Here is a 19,099-nt window from a genome sequence, read left to right as displayed (position 1 = left end):
GACAGGATCATTAAGGTCCCTGTTCTTGCACATGACACCCACAATACTGCCCTCTGCGGGGCAATATCTGAGGATGTTGTGCAATCAATCTGCTCCTTGGCCTGGCGGGGAAACTGAGGCTGGCCCAGTATCACAGAGCCAGGCTGAGCATGTCCCACAGGCCCTATAGATTCAATTCTGGGATCTTAGAGTTAAGTCCCAGATTGCCATGTTGGTCCTGGAATCTTGAGATCACTGACCTCCCTCCACCCGGTCAGGAGGGAGCTGGGGGGTCTCTATATAGCCCCAGCCTCAGTCCTAATGTTACCCTAGCCATAGCCTGTACCTGCATAAGTGTGTTAAGGCCTCGGAACAACTTGAGGGGAGGAACTGGAGGCTCAGTGAAGTGAGGTTAGATCGTCCAAGAGCCTGACGGTCAGTGGGAGACTAGCCCAGGTTGGAATCACCTCCCGACTGTGCGCCTGCATGACCTCTACTCCTCCCAGGCACACCTGCCAATCAATCTCAGGGCATACACAAGTGTTTACTGGGTAGTGGCTGTGTGCTAGGCACTGTCTAGGCCCAGAAAGCCAGTGGGCAAAGGTCAGATAGAGGGTTTTCCAGGCGGAGGGCACAGCACATGTAAAGGCCCTGAGGCAGGGCCAAGCTGGTTGGGATAGGTGAGAGGGAGGCCAGTGTTTCTGGAAGGGAGTGATTCTGGGGAGAGTGAGAAGGACGAATGGTGTGGAACTGGGACCCCAGAGGGCCTCCTGGCCACGGTGGGGAGTTTGGTTTTTATGCAGTGACACTGGGGAGCCACGAGAGGGTTTGAGGGTTTTCGCAGTGGTCCCGGGCCCTCTGGTCAGTTGGTATGACCATGTCCCTCCTGCCCCTGCAGGTCAGCGTGGGAGCCCAGCTGCTGAGCCATGCCGGGCCCCAGGCAGCCTGCAGTGAGCCCAACCCCGGCACCCACATAGTCATGAACAACCACAGCCACAATGGCTGTGGGGGGCGGCCGCTGGGAGGCGGACTGGGGGCCCTGACCCGAGACCCTCCGGACGCCGAGGCCAGCTGCCCCCTGCAGCCCCCACATAGTCCAGGCCTCCAAGTCGTGGTGGCCAAGAACGAGCTGGGCGGGCTCTCACCCGGCAGCCCCCGAGGGCATTCCCAGGACCAGGAGGAGGAGGAAGACGATGAGGAGGATGAGGTGGGTGGGCAGAGGGGCTCCAGGAGGCCCCCCAACGTGGGCCACCGCCTGGGCCACCGGCGGGTGCTCTTCGAGAAGCGGAAGCGCCTCAGTGACTACGCCCTCATCTTTGGCATGTTTGGCATCGTTGTCATGGTGACAGAGACGGAGCTGTCCTGGGGGGTCTACACTAAGGTAGGCATGGCCCTTCCCCCTGGCACCTCAGGGAAGCCCTACCCGCACCTCACAGAGGCCCTGCCTGGCACACCTGGCTCCCCATCATCCCTTGGGCATGGAATCAGGGCACATCGGCCCCAGGAGAGGAGGATGGGGGATACAGGGGACCCTGGAGATGGGAGATGGGGGGCTCCTGGGGATCCTGCTGTGCCCTCTTCCTGGGGTGGCAGGGAGACTGCAGATGGGGGACAGAGACTCGAGTCCATCCCCCCGCTTGCACCAAGGGCCATACCCTGGCTCAAGGGGGGGTAGGGGATGTCCCCCAGGATATGCCTGGGCTGGGGGAGCTCAGACAAGGCCTGGGTGGAGAGCAGGGAAAGAGCTTCACTCCCGCCCCCCAGCAGCGGGGGCCAGGTTATGAGCCTGACTGTGGGTCCCTTAGCGCTGCCTGAGGGTGTGTGAGGACAGAGCGATCAGGGCTGTCTGCCTGTGAACGGTGAAATGCTGTGCCTGTGTGAGAACAGGCCTTATAAACTCTGAAGTGCTATGTCCGTATGAGGCTAGGCCTTATAAACCGTGGCATACGGAGCCTGCAGGAGGCCAGGCCTTATCCATTCTGAAGTACTATACCCACATGAAGCCAGGCCTTACAAACTGTAAAGTACTAACGCATCTTACTCTAAGCCCAGGCCTAAAGAGTAAGGGCAGGAGTGCCACTTTCTGAGTGAAGTGCCCAGGTATGAGGGTCAGAGGGCTGCCCCACTCCTCCCCCCCACCCTCAGCATCGTCCTGCTGTTTGCTCTCTCTCTGCCCAGGAGTCCCTGTACTCATTTGCACTCAAATGCCTCATCAGCCTCTCCACAGTCATCCTGCTGGGTCTGGTTATCCTCTACCATGCCCGGGAAATCCAGGTCAGTGTCCAGCTGGGCTGGGGTACCCCCTCTCCCTCCACACCAACCACCTGGAGCCCCAGCCCCTAAGCGTAAGAGGACCGATAGCTTCCTTATAGAAAAGGATCTCTGTGAAGACACACCATTTCCACCACTCTAACGTTTCCTAGAACGTGTGTCTATGTTTTAATTTTTATTGATTATTTGAGAAAGGGTCCGTCAGAGCGCAGGGTGGGAGGTGGGGGTGAGCTAGGGTCTAGCACACATGGCCCATGTGGAGCCCTGGGATCTTCTGAGGGTTTACATTGGTGGAAACCAGTGTTATTAGCACCAGGCTCCTTTTGTATTCAATAGGACCCTGCATTTAAAAGATTTATCCCATGCCAGGGAGTTTGTTCTTCTTTTGGGGGATTAATCAAAACCAGGCCAGGCTTGAGTCCAGCTCAGGGCATGTCAGGCAGGTGTGCCCACAGAGGGCGGCCATCCCCTGGGTCTGGTGCCAGGTCCCAGGGACACCAAAGGATGTCAGATCTGGCTCCTCACCTCTGGCCTCTGACCCCTGACAGTCTGGCAGGAAATGGGTGGAGGAAAACCCTACCTGGGTTGCACCGTGTGTAGATGTCTGTGAAGACAGCAGGGTCTGGCACACGGGAAGGGCCCTGGACGTGGCTGAGGGCAGCAGCAAAAGGGACAGTGACAACTGAGCTGAAAGGAAGCAGTTCTGAGGGTACAGCCATTGGGAACAACAGTCTGACAGCTCCTCAAACAGTTACTCACAGAGTTAGTTACCAAATGATCCAGCAAATCCGCTCCTAGGTGTAGATCCAAGAGAAACAAAAACATCCACGCAAAAACTTGCACACAGATGTTCATAACAGCCCTCTTCACAATAGCCAGAAAGTGGAAAGAAGTCAGATGTCTGTTCACAGGTATATGGATAAACCAAATGTGGTCTATTCATACAGTGGAATTGCTATTCATTGTATTATTATTTTGTTGTTGTTAATCCTCACCTAAGGATATTTTCCCATTGATTTTTTTAGAGAGAGTGCAGGGGAGGGGGAGAGACGGAGGGAAACATCAGAGTGAGAGAGACACATTGATTGGTTGCCTCCCTCACAAGCCCTGACCAGGGCCAGGAATCAAGCCTGCAGCTGAGGTACATGCCCTTGACTGGAATCGAACCTGGACCTTTTAGTCCACAGGCCGACGCTCTATCCACTGAGCCAAACTGTCCAGGGCTCATTGTATTATTAATATATTATATTATTCTATTTATATATTATTCATTTATTTAGTATTCAACCATAAAAAGAAAGAAGGAAGTTTGCACAGCTGAGTGGCTTCAGCAAACAGAAGTTTATTTTCTCACAGTTCTGGAGGCTGCAAATCCAAGATCAGGTGCTGGCAGGACTGGGTCCTGGTGAGGCCTCTCTCCTTGACTTGCAGGCAGCCACTGTCTCACTGTGTCCTCACAGGGCCTTTTCCCTGTGTGCATGGATTCCCGGTGTCTCTTCCTCTTCTTCTTTTACATTTTAATTCTTACTTGAAGATATGATTCTTTATTGATTTTTAGAGAGAAGGAGAGAGAGAAAAACAGCCATCTGTGTGAGAGAGAAACATCGATTGGTTGCCTATCACATACATCCTGACCGGGGATCGAACCCGAACCATCCAGTGCATGGGACGACACTCCAGCCAACTGAGCCACCCGGCCAGGGCTCTTCCTCTTCTTAAAAGGACACAGTCCTATAGTATTAAGACCCCACCCTCATGACCTCATTTAACCTTAATCACCTCTTTAAAGGTCCTGTCTCCAAATACAGTCACGTTGAGAGTTGGGCTTCAACATATGAATTTTGAGCAGACACGATTCAGCCACCCTCTGGTGCATCCCCCAAATTCATGTCCTTCTTCCATGCAAAATGCATTCATTCCTTCCCAATATCCCCCAAAGTCTTAAGCCATTTCAGCATCAAGTCCAAAGTCTCACTTAAATACCATCTGAGTGAGATCTGGGTGAGATTAAGGTAAGCTTCTTCCCCAGCAGTGACTCAGACAAGTGCTGGCACAGGCATAGGACAGACATTCCTCTTCCAAAAGGGAGAATCCAAAGGAAGCAAAGGGCATGGGTTCTAATCAAGTCTCAGAGCCAGCAAGGCAGATTCCATGAGCTCTGAAGGCTCAGGAAGAATCCTCTCGGCCGAACGCTCCACCTTCCAGACCCACGGGGTGGCAGCGTGCCCCTGGGCCCTGGTAGAGGCCTTTGTGTCTGGCTTCTGTCCCTCAGCCTGATGTTTCCAGGTCATCCACATTGTGGGGTGTGCCAGTGCTTTATTCCCCTTCGTGGCTGAGCACTCCTTCGGGTGAATGGACACATTTTGTTCACCCTCTTCCTTTGATGGACACTGGGTTCCCACTTCGGGTGGTGTGAACAGTGCGGCTGTGGCTGTGCGTGCACAGGAATTGGTCCCAGCGTCTGTTTTCATTTCTCTTGCGGATCCCACCTAGGATTGGGGTTGCTGGGTCATGGTCATTCTGTGTTTAACCTTTTGTGGGCCGCCGGTCCCATGTTTAGTTTGCAGTGTGGCCAACCCTGGGATGTAAGGAGTTGTGCCTATGAGGCGTGTTTCTGGTGCAAGTCCAGTGGGAGGGGTTTCACCTCGGGTCTCGCTGGGGGCGGGGGGGGGGGGGGGGCCTGGGTGTGTGTCCGAGACCACCGCCGCCTGTCTGCCCTCCGCAGCTGTTCATGGTGGACAATGGGGCGGACGACTGGCGCATCGCCATGACGTGTGAGCGCGTCCTCCTCATCTCCCTGGAGCTGGCCGTGTGCGCCATCCACCCGGTGCCGGGCCACTACCGCTTCACGTGGACGGCGCGGCTGGCCTTCACGTACGCGCCAGCGGCGGCCGAGGCGGACGTGGACGTGCTGCTGTCCGTCCCCATGTTCCTGCGCCTCTACCTGCTGGGCCGCGTCATGCTGCTGCACAGCAAGATCTTCACGGACGCCTCGTCCCGCAGCATCGGGGCGCTCAACAAGATAACCTTCAACACGCGCTTCGTCATGAAGACGCTCATGACCATCTGCCCAGGCACCGTGCTGCTCGTCTTCAGCATCTCCTCCTGGATCATCGCTGCCTGGACCGTGCGCGTCTGCGAGAGGTGTGTCTCGACCCCCAGCCCCTAACCCGGTGAGCGCCACGCCCACCCAAGACTTCAGTGACTCAGCGGCCCCAGCCATCGCTCTGTCCCCCTGATCCCAGTGAGCCCCGGGCCCACCCATTATTTCAGTGCCCAGGGCTTCCCCAGCAACCACTTCCATCCTCCTGACCCTGACCCTGACGACCCCAGGCCCATCCATGACTTCAGTGACCCAAGGCTCCTCCGGCCATCTCTTTCATCCCCTTGATCTCCCCCACCCTGCCCCGTCCAGTTCCTGGCCTCAGCGACTGTCCAAAACCCTGGGACTCCAGCCTTGTGTCCCCAACCACCCCTGACCCACACCCCTCTGCGACCCCAGCCCCCTTCCTCCCACTTTCCTCCAGGGGGACTCATGCTTCTCTTTCTCCCAGCCCCTCTACTCTGCGGGCAGCTGGCCTCGGACCTCTGGCCCAGGCAGTGGAGGCAGCAGGAACAGGGTGCCCGCCCAGCTGCCTGTCTCTACCCCAATTTAACTTGCTCTCCTTCTCCCCTCCGCCTGCCCCGCTGGACTGTAGGGAAAACATGTGAGTCCCAGCCTTGGCCAAGCTGTGTGTGCAGAGCTGCTGCCACCATGCTGCCCGTGAGGAATTTAAGATTAGCTGCCGAGAGGGGAGCGGATGGGGAGGGGAGGCAGGGTGGCCAGGACTGGCAGGAGCCCGCGGGGGTGGGGAGAGTCCATCCTTGCGGCGGGTGGCGGGGGCAGATAGGATTGAGTTAGGCTCAGGACGGTGGGAGGCAGGCCATTCTCAGCTTCTGTCCACTTGGGGCCCTTGGGGGCTCTGTCCAAGGTGTGGGGAGGAAAAAGGGCTGAGCTCTAGCATCTTGTTTGGGCAGCTGACCCAGGGACCTGGAGTCTGGGGTGAAGGGAACTGGCCCAGCCTTTAGGATCCCTACTTGGGTTTTGTCCTCAACAGTCCTGGACGATGGTGGCCATCAACCCAAGTTACAGATGAGGAAACTGAGGCTCTCAGGGGCAAAGGGACATTCCTAAGAGCCTGCTTCTGGTTGTCTCCCAACCCCCGGGGATCCAGGGAGGGAGGGGCTCTGCTGGGCCTTTCAGGCCAAGGGGCACCTTGTTCAGGAGGGGTCTCTCCTGCCTCGTGCCTAGTTGGGGAAGGCTCTGGAGGGGTCTGTGTAAGGTGGTGCTATGATTGGGCTTCCTGGGGGAGGGGGCCCTGGGTTGGACTTGCCCCCCAGGACCTCAGTCCTCACCCCTTCAAGCCCCCCCTCCTTGTCATCAAGGCTTACCACCTGGGAGTCACACGGGCCCTCCTTGGACCCCTGATATGCCCCAATGTCAGTTCCCACAGCCCATTCCCCACCCTTCAGGGCAGGCTCAGGATCAAGGTCTGGGGAATGAGAGAGGTATCCCTCCTCAGGCATCCCTGAGGTCCAGGCTGGATCATTTCAGGGGTCCCCAGGTGGGGGTGGGGAATGGGGCAGGGTGAGGGGGGCAGCCAATCCTAAATTCTGAGCCCATATTGCTGCTTGAAACCCCCTCGCCTGCCTCCCTCTGCCCCACAGCGCTGTCCCACCCCTACCTCACCTCCCGCATGCCCCCCCTCCCTGGTCCTGGGGGTTCTGCAGCACCCACCCATGGCTGGAGAGCCCCCCTCCTGCCTCCTGAGTTGGGGGTGCTGGTCTCCACAGAGTTGGAGGCTGAGGCAGCTTGGGGTTCAGGTACCTCAGTGAAAGATGGGGGTCAGTTTCTGTCCCCTGCACCCAGCAAGCAGCATGGGAGCCCCCCAGTGGGGGGGAGACTCCCAAACACCAGACCTGCTGTGACGGCCTCCATCCCTCCCGCTCCCACTGGAGCTTCCCTTCCATCTCCTCCCCACCTTGAACCCCTGGCCCAGCCCCATCTACCTGGACAGCCTTCCCCCAGCCCCCCTATACCCCCACAGTGAGGGGCCCCCCTCCTTTGTGCCACCATGGTTGACCTCTGACCTTGAACCCTTTCAGTGAAGGTCTTTGCCCGCTGGCGGGGTTTCAGATGGCCTGAGGCCTGCTAAGGAGGGGTTTAGCTGGAAAGGGCTCCCCCAAGCTGAAGGGGCTTTGCAGGCTGGGGCTGGCCTAGAGCAGAACCTGGAGCTGCCCCCAGACCCAGAGAACCAGCCCCTCGGCCCCCAGCCTGGGCTGACTTAGGTAGAACCTGTTCATAGTCTGTGTGGCCAGGGTCCCAGGCCAGGCCGTGATGGGGACAAAGCAGTGTGCTTTGCAAGGCCTTGGGGCCTGTGACCCCCACACACACATCAAAAGTTTAGCCCCAGGCTCTCCCCAGGGCTAAGTATGCTGTCTCCTCTCTCCTTACCCCCAGATCAACCCAGGCGTGGGATTGGGGTGACTGGTGCTGCCCTCCACATATTGATATCCCTTCTTCACCCAAGTCCTGGAGCATGATTCTTCAACCCCCCATCTCCCCAACAGACCCCTCCCTCAGGGCCTGGCTGGCGAGGGAAGTTCTTCCCGATGTCTGATGTGACTCCTCACCTCCATGCCGCTTCTGGTGCCCATGGCCACCCGTGTCCGCGCCTGTCTGTATGTCTGTCTATGGGAAAGGTATCCGGTGGACATGCGTGGACACATGTGGACATACCTCACCTGGCCCCCTCTCTGCTCCGTGCCCAGGGCTAGGAGGGCAGATGTCCCGAGCAGCAGCTTTGGGGTCAGTGAAGGAAGGAGGGTGAAAGGGGGCCTGGGAGGAGGATTTGGGTGCCCTCTGTCCCGGGAGCACCCCCCCCCCAACCACGCCTTTATCACTGTGAGCCCTCGGAGTGACTGGCTCCCTGATTCTAGGCACTGCCCCAGGGGTGTGATGAAGGAGGAGGGACCAGTGCGGGCTGACCAGCCCTCCCTACTCTCCCTAGGTACCACGATAAACAGGAAGTGACCAGCAACTTCCTGGGGGCCATGTGGCTTATCTCCATCACCTTCCTCTCCATTGGCTACGGAGACATGGTGCCACACACCTACTGCGGGAAAGGCGTGTGCCTGCTCACCGGCATCATGGTAAGGGCCGGGCCCTTGCACGTCCCCCGCCGACGGGGAGGTCACCGTCACAAGCTGTACCACACAGACAGGCATTTGCTCTTGCAAAAACATGACGCCACCCCCACCACCATTTCCTTTCCAAATGCAGAAGGAAGGGCCTTCGTACAGAGGCTCCGCACAGCCCCCTTCTCGAACGCCCTGTCCCCAGGTGTCACCATCTCTTGAAACCTGAAGCCCAGTTGCTCTGTTCCCCTTCCCTTCTCACCCCCTCCCGTTTGGATGCCGCTGGGGGCCGCGTCCTCCTGCCTCCCCACCAGGGCCGCCCGCCTCCTGGCTGAGCGGAGCGCCCCTCCCTGGTGAAAGGGCATGTGCACACGTGCTTATGTTGTTTTGTGACAGTGGAAAGGGAAAGTAAAGATCAGCCACAATCCCCCCCACCCCCCCAGCAAATGGACTTTCTAAATAAACAAACAAAAACACTCAGATAAATGAGCTTTAGCCCAGAAAACCCTCAGTGGAATGGAAAAGCCGTGTTCTCTTCTCTGGGATGCGGCTCCTTCCAGAAAACCAGTTTCATGTCCAGCCTACAGCTCACTCCCAGCCCTCGCCCCCCAGCACACACACACACACACACACACACACACACACACACACACACACGAGGTCATGCTTGGGTCCCTTTTAGCTACTCTGTTGGCTCTCTCCTGTTCCCTCTGTGCCCAGTGCGTCCCCTCCCCTCACTGCTCACAGACTCAGCCCCTTCCACTGTCCCACCAACCCCGCGTTTCCCTGTCCCTGAACTTCAGGGTATCCCGGCGGGGCTTCCTCCGAGCCCAGCCTCTTTTGCTCAGCGTGGCAGCCGTGCTGTTGTGCAGTGCTGTCACCTCTTCTCCTTCCTTGCCGTGTAGCATGCCACGTGCAGGTTTCCGGCGTGTTACTTTGCCCCTAATCACAGGGCTTTTCCTGAGAACAGGCTCGTGGGTCCTCCCAACGTCCTTGTCCTGATCAGGAACCCTCATCGGGGTTTCCTTGGAGGGTACCTTGGTGCCCACCTCACCAAGCCGGGCATGTTGGCCCAACCAGGAGAGTTTGACAGTGTCCCTGGCCCTTGTCCACTCCTCCCCATAAGTGTTTTCTTCCACCCCTGAGAAAAAGTGAGCTCGTGCCAGCCACACCCCCAGCCCTCAGGGCCCAAGCCGGGTTTCTCCCTCCTCCCACCCCGTACTCAGCAGCCGCAGTCGGAAGCAGCTGGCAGGTGAAGCACCAGGGACAGCCTCCAGCACAGGCAGAGAACCAACTTCTGGCTCCATCACCAGCCCCTGCCGCCTACTTCCTGGTCACTTCTGAGGCTGATGGCACCTCCTGAGTGTCCTAGGCTCCCTGGACCCCACTTCTCAGTGACAGAACCTCCCCTCTCCCCCACTTTCTTCCTCCTGTGTTGCTTTTTGCTGCCCCTCCCTTACCTGCCCTTCTCTCCTCCTTGGCGCCTCATTCCTGCCCCCTGTCCCTCCCAGCAGCCCCCAAGCGACCTCCTTTTCTGGCTGGGCTGCCACTAAGGGCATCCTGAGGAGAGTGGTTGTACCCACCAGGGAATCCCATGAGGAGGCATCCTCCCCACCTCCCCACCTGCTGGGACCTGTGCATTCCTTTTCCCTTCTGCAGATGCCCCACTGTGCGCAGCTGGCTGGCCCTTCCCCACACTTCCCTTCTCACTGTCAGCTGACTCTCGTTACTGTTCAGCAACCTGTTAGCCCAGTCTCTGTCCCCAATACCCAGACCCAAAGCCCCGACAGATTCTAAATCCTCCCACTTCCATGGTCATCGGCCCCAAACTTGCCTGCAGATCCTGCCTGTTCCTTGTCCCTTTCTTATCTCCGAGCCTCCGTTTCCCCCTCTGCCCAATGGAGGTAAGAATGGAGTTGTTGGGGTAAAATGAGCTCATCTGTGGGACTTGCTCCCCAGACATTGGATGGATAAAGCAAATGGGGTCGGGAGTCAGTGAATCTGTGCCAACACTGCAGGCTTGAAGGGTGAAGTCAAAGGTGGGATCAGGACAGGCTTCCTGGAGGAGGGAGCGTGTCCTGCTTTGGCCTGGGACCCACCTGAAGCAGGGTGTTGAGGTGCTCCACCCTCCTCACGCAGGGGGCTGGCTGCACAGCGCTCGTGGTGGCTGTGGTGGCCCGGAAACTGGAGCTCACCAAGGCAGAGAAACACGTGCACAACTTCATGATGGACACACAGCTCACCAAGCGGGTAAGGATGCCAGCCCCCATCACAGCCCCCATCACAGCCCCCATCATGCCAGCCTCCTGATCATCAAGGGCAGACCCTCCCCGCCCTACTTCTGCACGTTACAGGCACACCCATGTGCCCACAGGTCCCCACACTGCCCTGTGCATGCCAACACTGCACTGGGCTCTGCCATTTATGAGAACGCCCGGGAGCTGTGCACAGAGACGTGGAGAAGGCCACAGGGTCCACCCGTGTGCCCAGTCACAGCCCCGCCGCGGGCCCTGCAGTGAGAGGCAGGAATGATGGGACCAGGCAGCCACGTGCAACTTACAAGCTGACCTTGGCAGGTTGGCCTCGCGGTGCCCGTTCCCCCGTGTGAAATGGGGACCTGTTCTTTCCCTGGCCCAGGTGAAAAATGCCGCTGCTAACGTTCTCAGGGAGACGTGGCTCATCTACAAACACACCAGGCTGGTGAAGAAGCCAGACTACGCCCGGGTTCGGAAACACCAGCGTAAGTTCCTCCAAGCCATCCATCAGTAAGTCCAGCACCTTTCCCACCCACGTTTCTGTGTCCGCCTGGGGCGGAGGCAGCGTGACACGCCCCACGGGAAGAGGCCGAGGGCCAGGCCAGACAGCCCAGCATGGCCTCAGCGTGGCCTCCTAAGCTGGGTGGTCAAGTGACTGGGACCAGCAGCTTCTGTTGGATGGGATAGTTGGGATGGTCCGAGGAAGAGATATGATGGGCCCAGCATTCATCCAGGGAAATCACCTTTGATAAGGCATGCAGTCCATCCAACATAAATGGCAGGAAGCATATTTTATTCTCTGGAACAGCCCAAATGATTTTACCCCTTGGACACTGAAGCAATGTCCCCTTTTGGCTTTGGCTAGCCGGAAGCTCAGAATTTGTGGCCGGATCTATAAGCTCGTGTGGAATAATTAGAAACTACTTAATTTCCTCTTTTGTCCCTTTGTCCTAAGAATTACTCATTCAAGTAGTTCTCATCCTTGGCTGCTCGTTGGAGTCACTCAACTAGCTTTTAAAAATCCTACAGGCCACACCCCACACCAGTTACACTACAGTGTGCGATTAGTCTGGGCTTAAGCTTAAGTTCCTCCGGTGAGTCCAGTGTGCAGCCAGAGTTGGCACATGTTCGGTAAAGAGCCAGACAGTAAACATTTCAGGCGTCGTGGCCCAGACCATCTCTGTCACTACTCTGCTCTGCTGTTGTCACAGGAAAGCCGTGAGATGAGCGGGCGTGTCTGTGCGACACGTTATTTCCCAAAACAGGCACCCGGCCAGGTGTGGCTCACAGGATGTGAAATGCCAGTGACTGTCCACTCAAAACATCCTGAGCTACACATACAATTCCACATTTCTTGGTAGCCACATTTTTTAAAAAAGCAAAAGGGAGCAAGTAAAATAAAATTAATATATTTATTTAGTGTATCCAAATTATTATTATTTTAACATGTGATTAAGATTTAAAAAATCATTGAGATATTTTATGAAGTTTTTTGTACTAAATCTTCAAAGTCCATTGTATATTTTACACTCACAGCTTGTTTTTATTCGGACTAACCACATTTCAAGGGCCACATATAGGATGCATGAGACAGCACCCCGTCTAGAATTTAAACAGCTCCAAATTCCGTGGGGTGGAGTCCCGTGGTACCTGATGTAAAAGAGTGAAACCATGTTCTTAGGCACTTTTCAGAATGAGCCTCTCCGAAGAGAGTTCCCAAGTCTCAAATCATGAGAAAACCCATTCACAAGTGGGTTCTCCTCGGTGAATGAGAAGGCTCCCTGCCCCAGGAGCTCCAGGCCAGACTCAGGGGCTGATGAGTTAGAGAGCGAGATGAGCAGTGTTAGGGTCTGAGCTAGTACAGCAGGAAGGCAACCGACTCAACCATAACCAAGAGGCAGCAGAGAGAACGCCAATGTGAGCGGTGGGATGGGGAGGTTGGATAGAGGAGGGAGCCCGAGCTGTGGCTGGGACAGCCCAGAGCCTGGGCTTCCAGAAGGTAAAGGAGAATGACCACTTACCAGGGAGAGACCAGGCCGTGGGAGAAGAAGCTCACCAGCTGGGCTTTAATTTTTTAATCCTGTTCAGTCTTTTTTAAAAACAGCTTTATTGGGGTATAATTGACATACAGTCAACTGCACCTACTTAAAGTGTACAGTTTGATGAGTGTTAACATATGTCCACACCCATGAAACTATCATCACAGTGAAGATAATGAACAGATCCATCACCCCAAACGTTTTCTTATGCTGCTTACCATCCTTGTCTTTTAACTGGAGAGTTTAGTTCATTTACATGTATTGTGTTTGCTATTTCTAATGATAATAATCCCTACTCCCCAGGACTTCGGGAGGTCTAAATGAGATGATTGGCAGAAATGCCTGGCATAGTCCCCAGCACAGAACAATCTCTTGGTAGCACATAGCGTCCACCTCACCCCCGGCCCTTGCTCTCTGCCTCTGCTTCCACCGCCATCTGAAAACCAGGGAGAGGAGCTGGTATCCCATTGGCTTGACTTCACTGTGCCCAGGTGTTAGTCCTACCTCCTCACAAGACTCTGAGACCCTTGAGGACAGGGAACTCTCCTTCCTGACTCTTCCACAGTTGTTAGCTGACCACTGGTTCCCAATCTGGTCCCTTCCACCTAACAGTGGGGCCTGGGCAAGTGACACACTACTCCACGTATCTTATCTGTAAAGAGGAGATGATGGTAACGAGTGTGATGTCGATCGAACACAGGTGGGATGGCCAGATGACTCCCCTGTGCCTGACTGCCGCACAGTATTTTCTAAATATAGGAACTGGAATTGTTGTTATTTCCACCCTCAATAGGGTCATTTTATCATTCCACAAGCATTTCCTGCACCAGCCGGTGTGGGGGACACTAGACGTGGCCCCGCCCTGGATCTTGCCCTAGGGGATGTTCCAGAAAGTTCTTTGGGGGAAGTAGGAGTATGAGAATTGAGGAGAGCTAGGTCTGGGAGAAGGAGCCTGCTCTGTGAATTATCTGTGACCATTTGTTCGGGGGCAGGACTGTTTCACTCACCTTTAGATCCCCTTGCACCCCCACCCCCCACCAGAAGCAGTAGCCCTGCAAGAACAGATGATGAAGTCAAGCAAGTGTGAACTAGGGCCTGAAGGGCGGATAAGATGTGAGTGGGAAACTGAGAGGCAGGCTGGCATACGCAGGATGCCCACAGGTTAAGGGAAGGCAAGGAGGTGGGAAGGAGCACAACGCCCAGAAAACGGGAGGTCTGCTCTGCACACGTGAGGCCCCACGAAGGGGGCGCTGTGTGCAAAGCCGTGAGAAGGAGGACATGGTCTCAGAGAAGGTGGATGGGGAGTGTGTGTGTCCTTGGCCTGCGGTAGTAAGGGGGTGGTATGGTCACCGCCCTGGAGGCCAGAAGACCAAAATCAAGGGGTCAGCAGGGCCATGTTCCCTGTGAGGTGCCAGGGGAGGCTCTGTTCCAGGTCTCTCCGAGCCTCTGGCAGCGTCGGGCGTTCCTTAGCTGGTAGATGCACCTCCAATGATCCATTTCCATGTGGCGTTCTTCCTGCGTCTTCATATTGTCCTCCATCTGCGCGTGTCTGTGTACAGACTTCCCCTTTTGTATGAAGACACCGATCATACTGGGTTAGGATTCCCCCCACGGACCCATCTTAACCTGGTGACGTAGGTCACATACTGAGGTCCTAGGGGTTAGGACTTCAATATATCTTTTGTGGGGAACACCGTTCAACCCATATGATCCCCGGGGAAGGCACGGCAGGGCTCCTCAGCAGCCTCCTGGGGCCGTCTGTTTTCGCCTCCGTTCCTCCAGACTGAGGGCTGGGTCTTGGGGCCCTGGCAGTGTTCAGCATGGTGGGCCCTGAGGGGCCTCCCCACGCATCCATCGCATGGGGGCACACACCGGTGGAGTTTGAGCCAGTGAAGAAGAGAGTCTTACCTGGAACCACTCCCCTGGCCCAGGTTAACTACAGAGGCATGGAGAGGAAGGGTGCGGACAGAGGCCATTCCCCACGCCTCGGGCAGCTAGTGGAGGCCAAGGGCAGAGAGGCTGACCAGGGTGTTACCAGCCATTGGCTTTGCCACTCTGAGCCTCAGTTTCCCCCTTAGGAAACATCATGGGTATAGTTTACTGGACTAAAAGTCACCTCTAGGGCCAGGTGCCTGGCACAGGTTGGCAGACAGCAGAGCTGCAGAGCGAGGGCAGCTGCGTTTGTCCTGGCCAGGGCTGGGTGGATACTGCTCGAGGGAGGGGGCAGAGGACGGATGCACCTCTGAGGGGCTGGCACTGCCCTCTCAGAAGCTGAGCCCCTCTGCAGAGCAAGGGCAACAGCCCCTCGGGTCCAGGGGTCAGCATGTGGGAGGAGGGCAGCACTGGGCATGAGCTGCCCAGCGGTGCTGAGATTAAAATCGCCCTGTGATTTCTCTCTGCTCCCCCGGCTCCTGCCAGAGCTCAGAAGTAAGTCTCCTCCTGAGGGTCAGGGGTGCATGGTGGTCATGGGTCAGGGTGCATCCCCGGGGCAGCTCCTGGAGGCGGCCAGGGCTGGCGTCCACCCTGCAGACCAGTGCAGGCTTTACTGAGACGTGCTGAGCCGGGCCCTATGCACACAGCCAGACGGTGGTCACTTTGGGCAGTGGCTGAGCTGCCGCCCAGGCCCTGCTGCCCCCTACATGTGGGGAGGGAATGGGCTGCAGGGGGCCTGACCCCAACTCCCACCGCATCTCCCCACTGCATGTCCCACATGGCAACCCTGGGTGGGGCAAGTGCATGAGGGACCCCCCCATTCCCCCAACAATGCATCCTCCACACCACACCACCCACCCACCGGTCCCCAGGCTCCGGAGTGTGAAGATTGAGCAGGGAAAGCTGAACGACCAGGCCAACACACTCGCAGAGCTGGCCAAGGTGAGCAAGGTGGGGCCCGGTGGGACGGCTCCCTGGGCCAGTCTGGGCTGGTTGGGTCTCTGGGGAGGAAAGGGGGCATTTCAGTAAAGGACAGGGCACAGCTCCTGCTGAGGGAGGGGCAGCACTGGGGTTCTCGGGGCAGGCAGGCGACACCAGCAAGGGATGCAGGGCATAGGAGCCAGCAGGGAACAGCAGCCCTGTCTGCAAGGGTCCATGGTGACCAGAAGCTCTGACTGTGAGAGGAACTCCGGGAATCTACATCTGCAAAAGCTACTTTTAACATCGGCAGTAGTTTCATTTTTTTAAGAAATATACTTTTATTGATTTCAGAGAGCAAGGGAGAGGTGGAGAGAGAGAAACATCAATGATGAGAGAGAATCGTTGATCGGCTGCCGCCGGCATGCCCCCCACTGGAATCAAGCCCGCAACCTGGGCATGTGCCCTGACTGGGAATCGAACTGTGACCTCCTGCTTCATAGGTTGATGCTCAAGCACTGAGCCAAGCCGGGTGGGCTAGTGTTTTTTGTTTGTTTTAATTAAAATATAAGAAAATTGTATATATGGGCAAAATTGATGATGTACTTTTGCTGCGGATATAAATTCAAATAATAGCCCCAACAGAAAGCTAAACACCTTTTAGGAAATTAAAGTTGATTCCACAGCTCAGTACGATCAGTTTGTGTTATAAATGGATCTATTTGTTGGTTCAAACATCAAGTCCTACCCTCTTTCCTGCTTTTCTCTTAGAATGTTCTCACACTATTCAGAACTTCTCCTGACAATGTTGCATACTTCATAAATAGTTCATGTGTGAGCTTTGCCTATTGGTCCCGCTCCCTAATCAATTATCAGTTAGAGCAGTGATGGGCAACCTTTTGAGCTTGGTGTGTCAAACTTCGCCAAAAAACTGAGCATAACTCGGGTAGTGTGTCACTTTGAGGAAAAAAACATTATTTCGCAAATGTTTCATCCTCAGGAGCAGCAAATGTTTCATCCTCGGCATGCGGCCGGCTCAGCGGCCGCGTGTCATCAGAAATGGCTACGCGTGTCAGTGCTGACACGCGTGTCATAGGTTCGCCATCACTGAGTTAGAGGCTACTTTAATGTTATCTTTAGAAGATGTTAAGTCCTATTCTATTTCACTTCTTATTCCCAGCTCATTGTGGACTCATTCTCCTCCTCATTTCAAGAGATTGCCAAGTAATTTAATATTAACCTACATAAAATTAATTTGGAAGGGAACGTTACAGAGGAAAAAACATTCTAGAACCCTGAAGAAATAATTCAGCCTGGCTGGTGTGGCTCAGCAAGTGGTTGAGCATCGACCTATGAGCAGGACTGGTCACGGTGACGGGTTGCAAGCTTGATCCCCAGTAGGGGATGTGTAGGAGGCAGCAGATCGATGATTCTCATCATTGATGTTTCTCTCTCTCTCTCCCTCTCCCTTCCTCTCTCTGAAATCAATAAAAATATGTTTTAAAAATAAATAATTCTATGTTCATAGAAACTAGAACATAACCCTAAGAGAATATAAAAATCATTGGCCAACTAATTTGATGTCATATGAGATTATAGCCATAAATGTAAAATACCTTGGAAAAACTCAGATACTAGGAATTATAATTTGAATTATCCATATTACACTTCTTTAGCACAAATGATTAAAATTTGAATTTTTAAATTTTTAAACCTTGTAATCATGGTGGTATACTCTCAAAATACATTTTACAAAAGCTTCTTTGAATTCAGTCTTTAATCGCTTCTCGGCCTTTTGGCTAAGATCAAGTGTAGTCTTTAATTAGATTGGATTATATGGGTTTCTAATTTTTTAAATTAAACAAGGTTAAAATGTTTTCCAATCAAATTTTTCTGCTTTCCTTTCCAAGGTTGCTAATTTAATTTGTATTTCTCTGGCAAAAATAAAATATATAGGGTGTCCCACACTTTACAGCTAATAGCTCAATGGTGTTTCTTTCTTCTCAGATTTAACCCATTGGAATTCATTATTCAAAGTGTGTATACATTTTGGGGGACACCCTGTATATCCTAAGTTTAAAACAATTTGTTTTAAATCTCAGAGAGGGCCAAAATGAACCACCCCAGTGTTGGATGCCTCCAGATATTACCCTCTGACCTTGGGGACTGTGGTTCCGGAGGCAGGCTGGGGTGAAGGTCAGTGGCCCTAGGAGGGGCTCCGAGGTGTTTGTCCTCCCCCCTCCCCCCACCCGCCTTCCCTACCCCACCCCCCGCCCCAGTGGGGTCAGCCTACTGGGAACAGAAGAAAGGGTGGAGGGCAAAGGTGTGAAGAGGCTGGGAGAGTCTGCAGGTATGTAATCGGCGCCTCATCCTATTTCTCTCCCGCGGAGCAAAGGGTTGGGGTGTTTGCCCCCCTCAGCCAGACCTGCCCCTGCAGTCCTCCCCTCCAAAGCCTAGGAGGGGCGGTAAACTCCGGTTCCGCCTGCGGGTCTGGTCACCCAGAGCTGGGGTTAGAGACGCAGGGCGATGTTCTAGCGCCACCTGGTGGCGAGAGTGGATCCTTCTGGACAGGAGTAGAACTGGCCCGTGCTGCTGCCCTGTGGGAAATAGTGAAGGTGGTGGGGACACCTGTCGCCTATCATAACAGCGATTATGGCTGTCGTGTTCCTGGGTCTGTGATTGGGTCAGATCCTCTGGATACTCACCTCCCTCCAGACCTCTATCCAATCCCTAGTGTACTGTATGTGTTAGGTGGCCAGTTCAGTCCCTCAGGGCAGCTCTGGTCACATCCACCCCTCCCCAGTACAGCCCTTGGCCTTTCCCAGGCCTGCTGGCCCCAGCTTGTCATTTAACTTGTCTGTCCCCTCACCTATTCTCCCACCATTTACTGGGATCTAGCAGGAGACCTGCAGGGCTGGGGGTGTCCTCACAGTTGCAAATGTCTGTGTGTGTGTCTGTCACTCCCTGTCTCACTCAGCCTCTTCTCTCTCCCACCCCTGTCTCTCACAGACCCAGAATGCCATGTACGACCTCATGTCCGAGCTGCACGCCCAGCACGAGGACCTTGAGGCCCGCCTGGCTGCCCTCGAAAGCCGCCTGGATGCGCTGGGCACCTCCCTGCAGGCCTTGCCTAGCCTCATCACCCAAGCCATACACCCACTTCCCCCACCCTTGCCTCCCCAGCCTGGCGCCCCAGACCAGGCAGCCCAGAGCTCCCCATGCCGGTGGCCACCCGTGGCCCCTTCAGACTGCGGGTGATGGCCCTGCCCACCACCGGACCCCACAATCTTGGCCATTGTGTGGCCGCCACCTCCACACCATCCAGGAAGGCCGGTCTAGTTGTGCCTCTTGGAGTACAAGGAGCCAGAGCTGAACTGGGCTGAGTGGCCAGGGGCCCGTCCCACCCAGACTGTCTGGACAGGGGTGGCTGCTGCCTGCTTTCTCCCTGATTGGAGCTTAGGGAGCCCAGGGCTTCCTCTGGTTCCCTGGCCCCCTAACTCTCCCCAGGCCCCCGGTGGGCTCAGAACA

General features: G+C 55.4%; 1 protein-coding gene and 1 pseudogene across 3 annotated transcripts; both read left to right on the top strand.

Annotated features, from left to right (window-relative positions):
• The first annotated feature begins 880 nt into the window (after positions 1-880).
• On the top strand, positions 881-18,898 carry KCNN1 (potassium calcium-activated channel subfamily N member 1). Of its 3 annotated transcripts, XM_028132499.2 has the most exons (10): positions 881-1,360; positions 2,158-2,253; positions 4,976-5,394; positions 5,949-5,957; positions 8,301-8,442; positions 10,567-10,677; positions 11,065-11,192; positions 15,140-15,148; positions 15,526-15,595; positions 18,581-18,898. In XM_028132499.2, the coding sequence occupies exons 1-10, from the start codon at positions 959-961 to the stop codon at positions 18,827-18,829; spliced, it is 1,635 nt and encodes a 544-aa protein (XP_027988300.2). In that variant the 5' UTR covers positions 881-958; the 3' UTR covers positions 18,830-18,898. The 3 variants fall into 3 exon arrangements, with proteins under 3 accessions (XP_027988300.2, XP_008154633.2, XP_027988303.2); XM_008156411.3 differs by lacking the exon at positions 5,949-5,957 and having other exon boundaries at positions 882-1,360; XM_028132502.2 differs by lacking the exons at positions 5,949-5,957; positions 15,140-15,148 and having other exon boundaries at positions 903-1,360.
• On the top strand, positions 17,351-17,478 carry LOC114228030 (U2 spliceosomal RNA; annotated as a pseudogene).
• Positions 18,899-19,099: the final 201 nt, after the last annotated feature.

The sequence above is a fragment of the Eptesicus fuscus genome, chromosome 6 (assembly GCF_027574615.1).
Source record: "Eptesicus fuscus isolate TK198812 chromosome 6, DD_ASM_mEF_20220401, whole genome shotgun sequence".
NCBI lineage: Eukaryota > Metazoa > Chordata > Mammalia > Chiroptera > Vespertilionidae > Eptesicus > Eptesicus fuscus.
Note: the sequence above shows the minus strand (reverse complement) of the source record. Positions and strands in the feature narration are given on the sequence as shown.

What these genes read in the sequence shown, in the direction of transcription:
- KCNN1 (XM_028132499.2), top strand. Translation starts at nt 959, where the DNA reads ATGAACAACCACAGCCACAATGGCTGTGGGGGGCGGCCGCTGGGAGGC. An exon ending in CCTGGGGGGTCTACACTAAG is followed by an intron (nt 1,361 to 2,157) that starts GTAGGCATGGCC and finishes CTCTCTGCCCAG; the next exon opens with GAGTCCCTGTACTCATTTGC. An exon ending in CACTCGCAGAGCTGGCCAAG is followed by an intron (nt 15,596 to 18,580) that starts GTGAGCAAGGTG and finishes TGTCTCTCACAG; the next exon opens with ACCCAGAATGCCATGTACGA.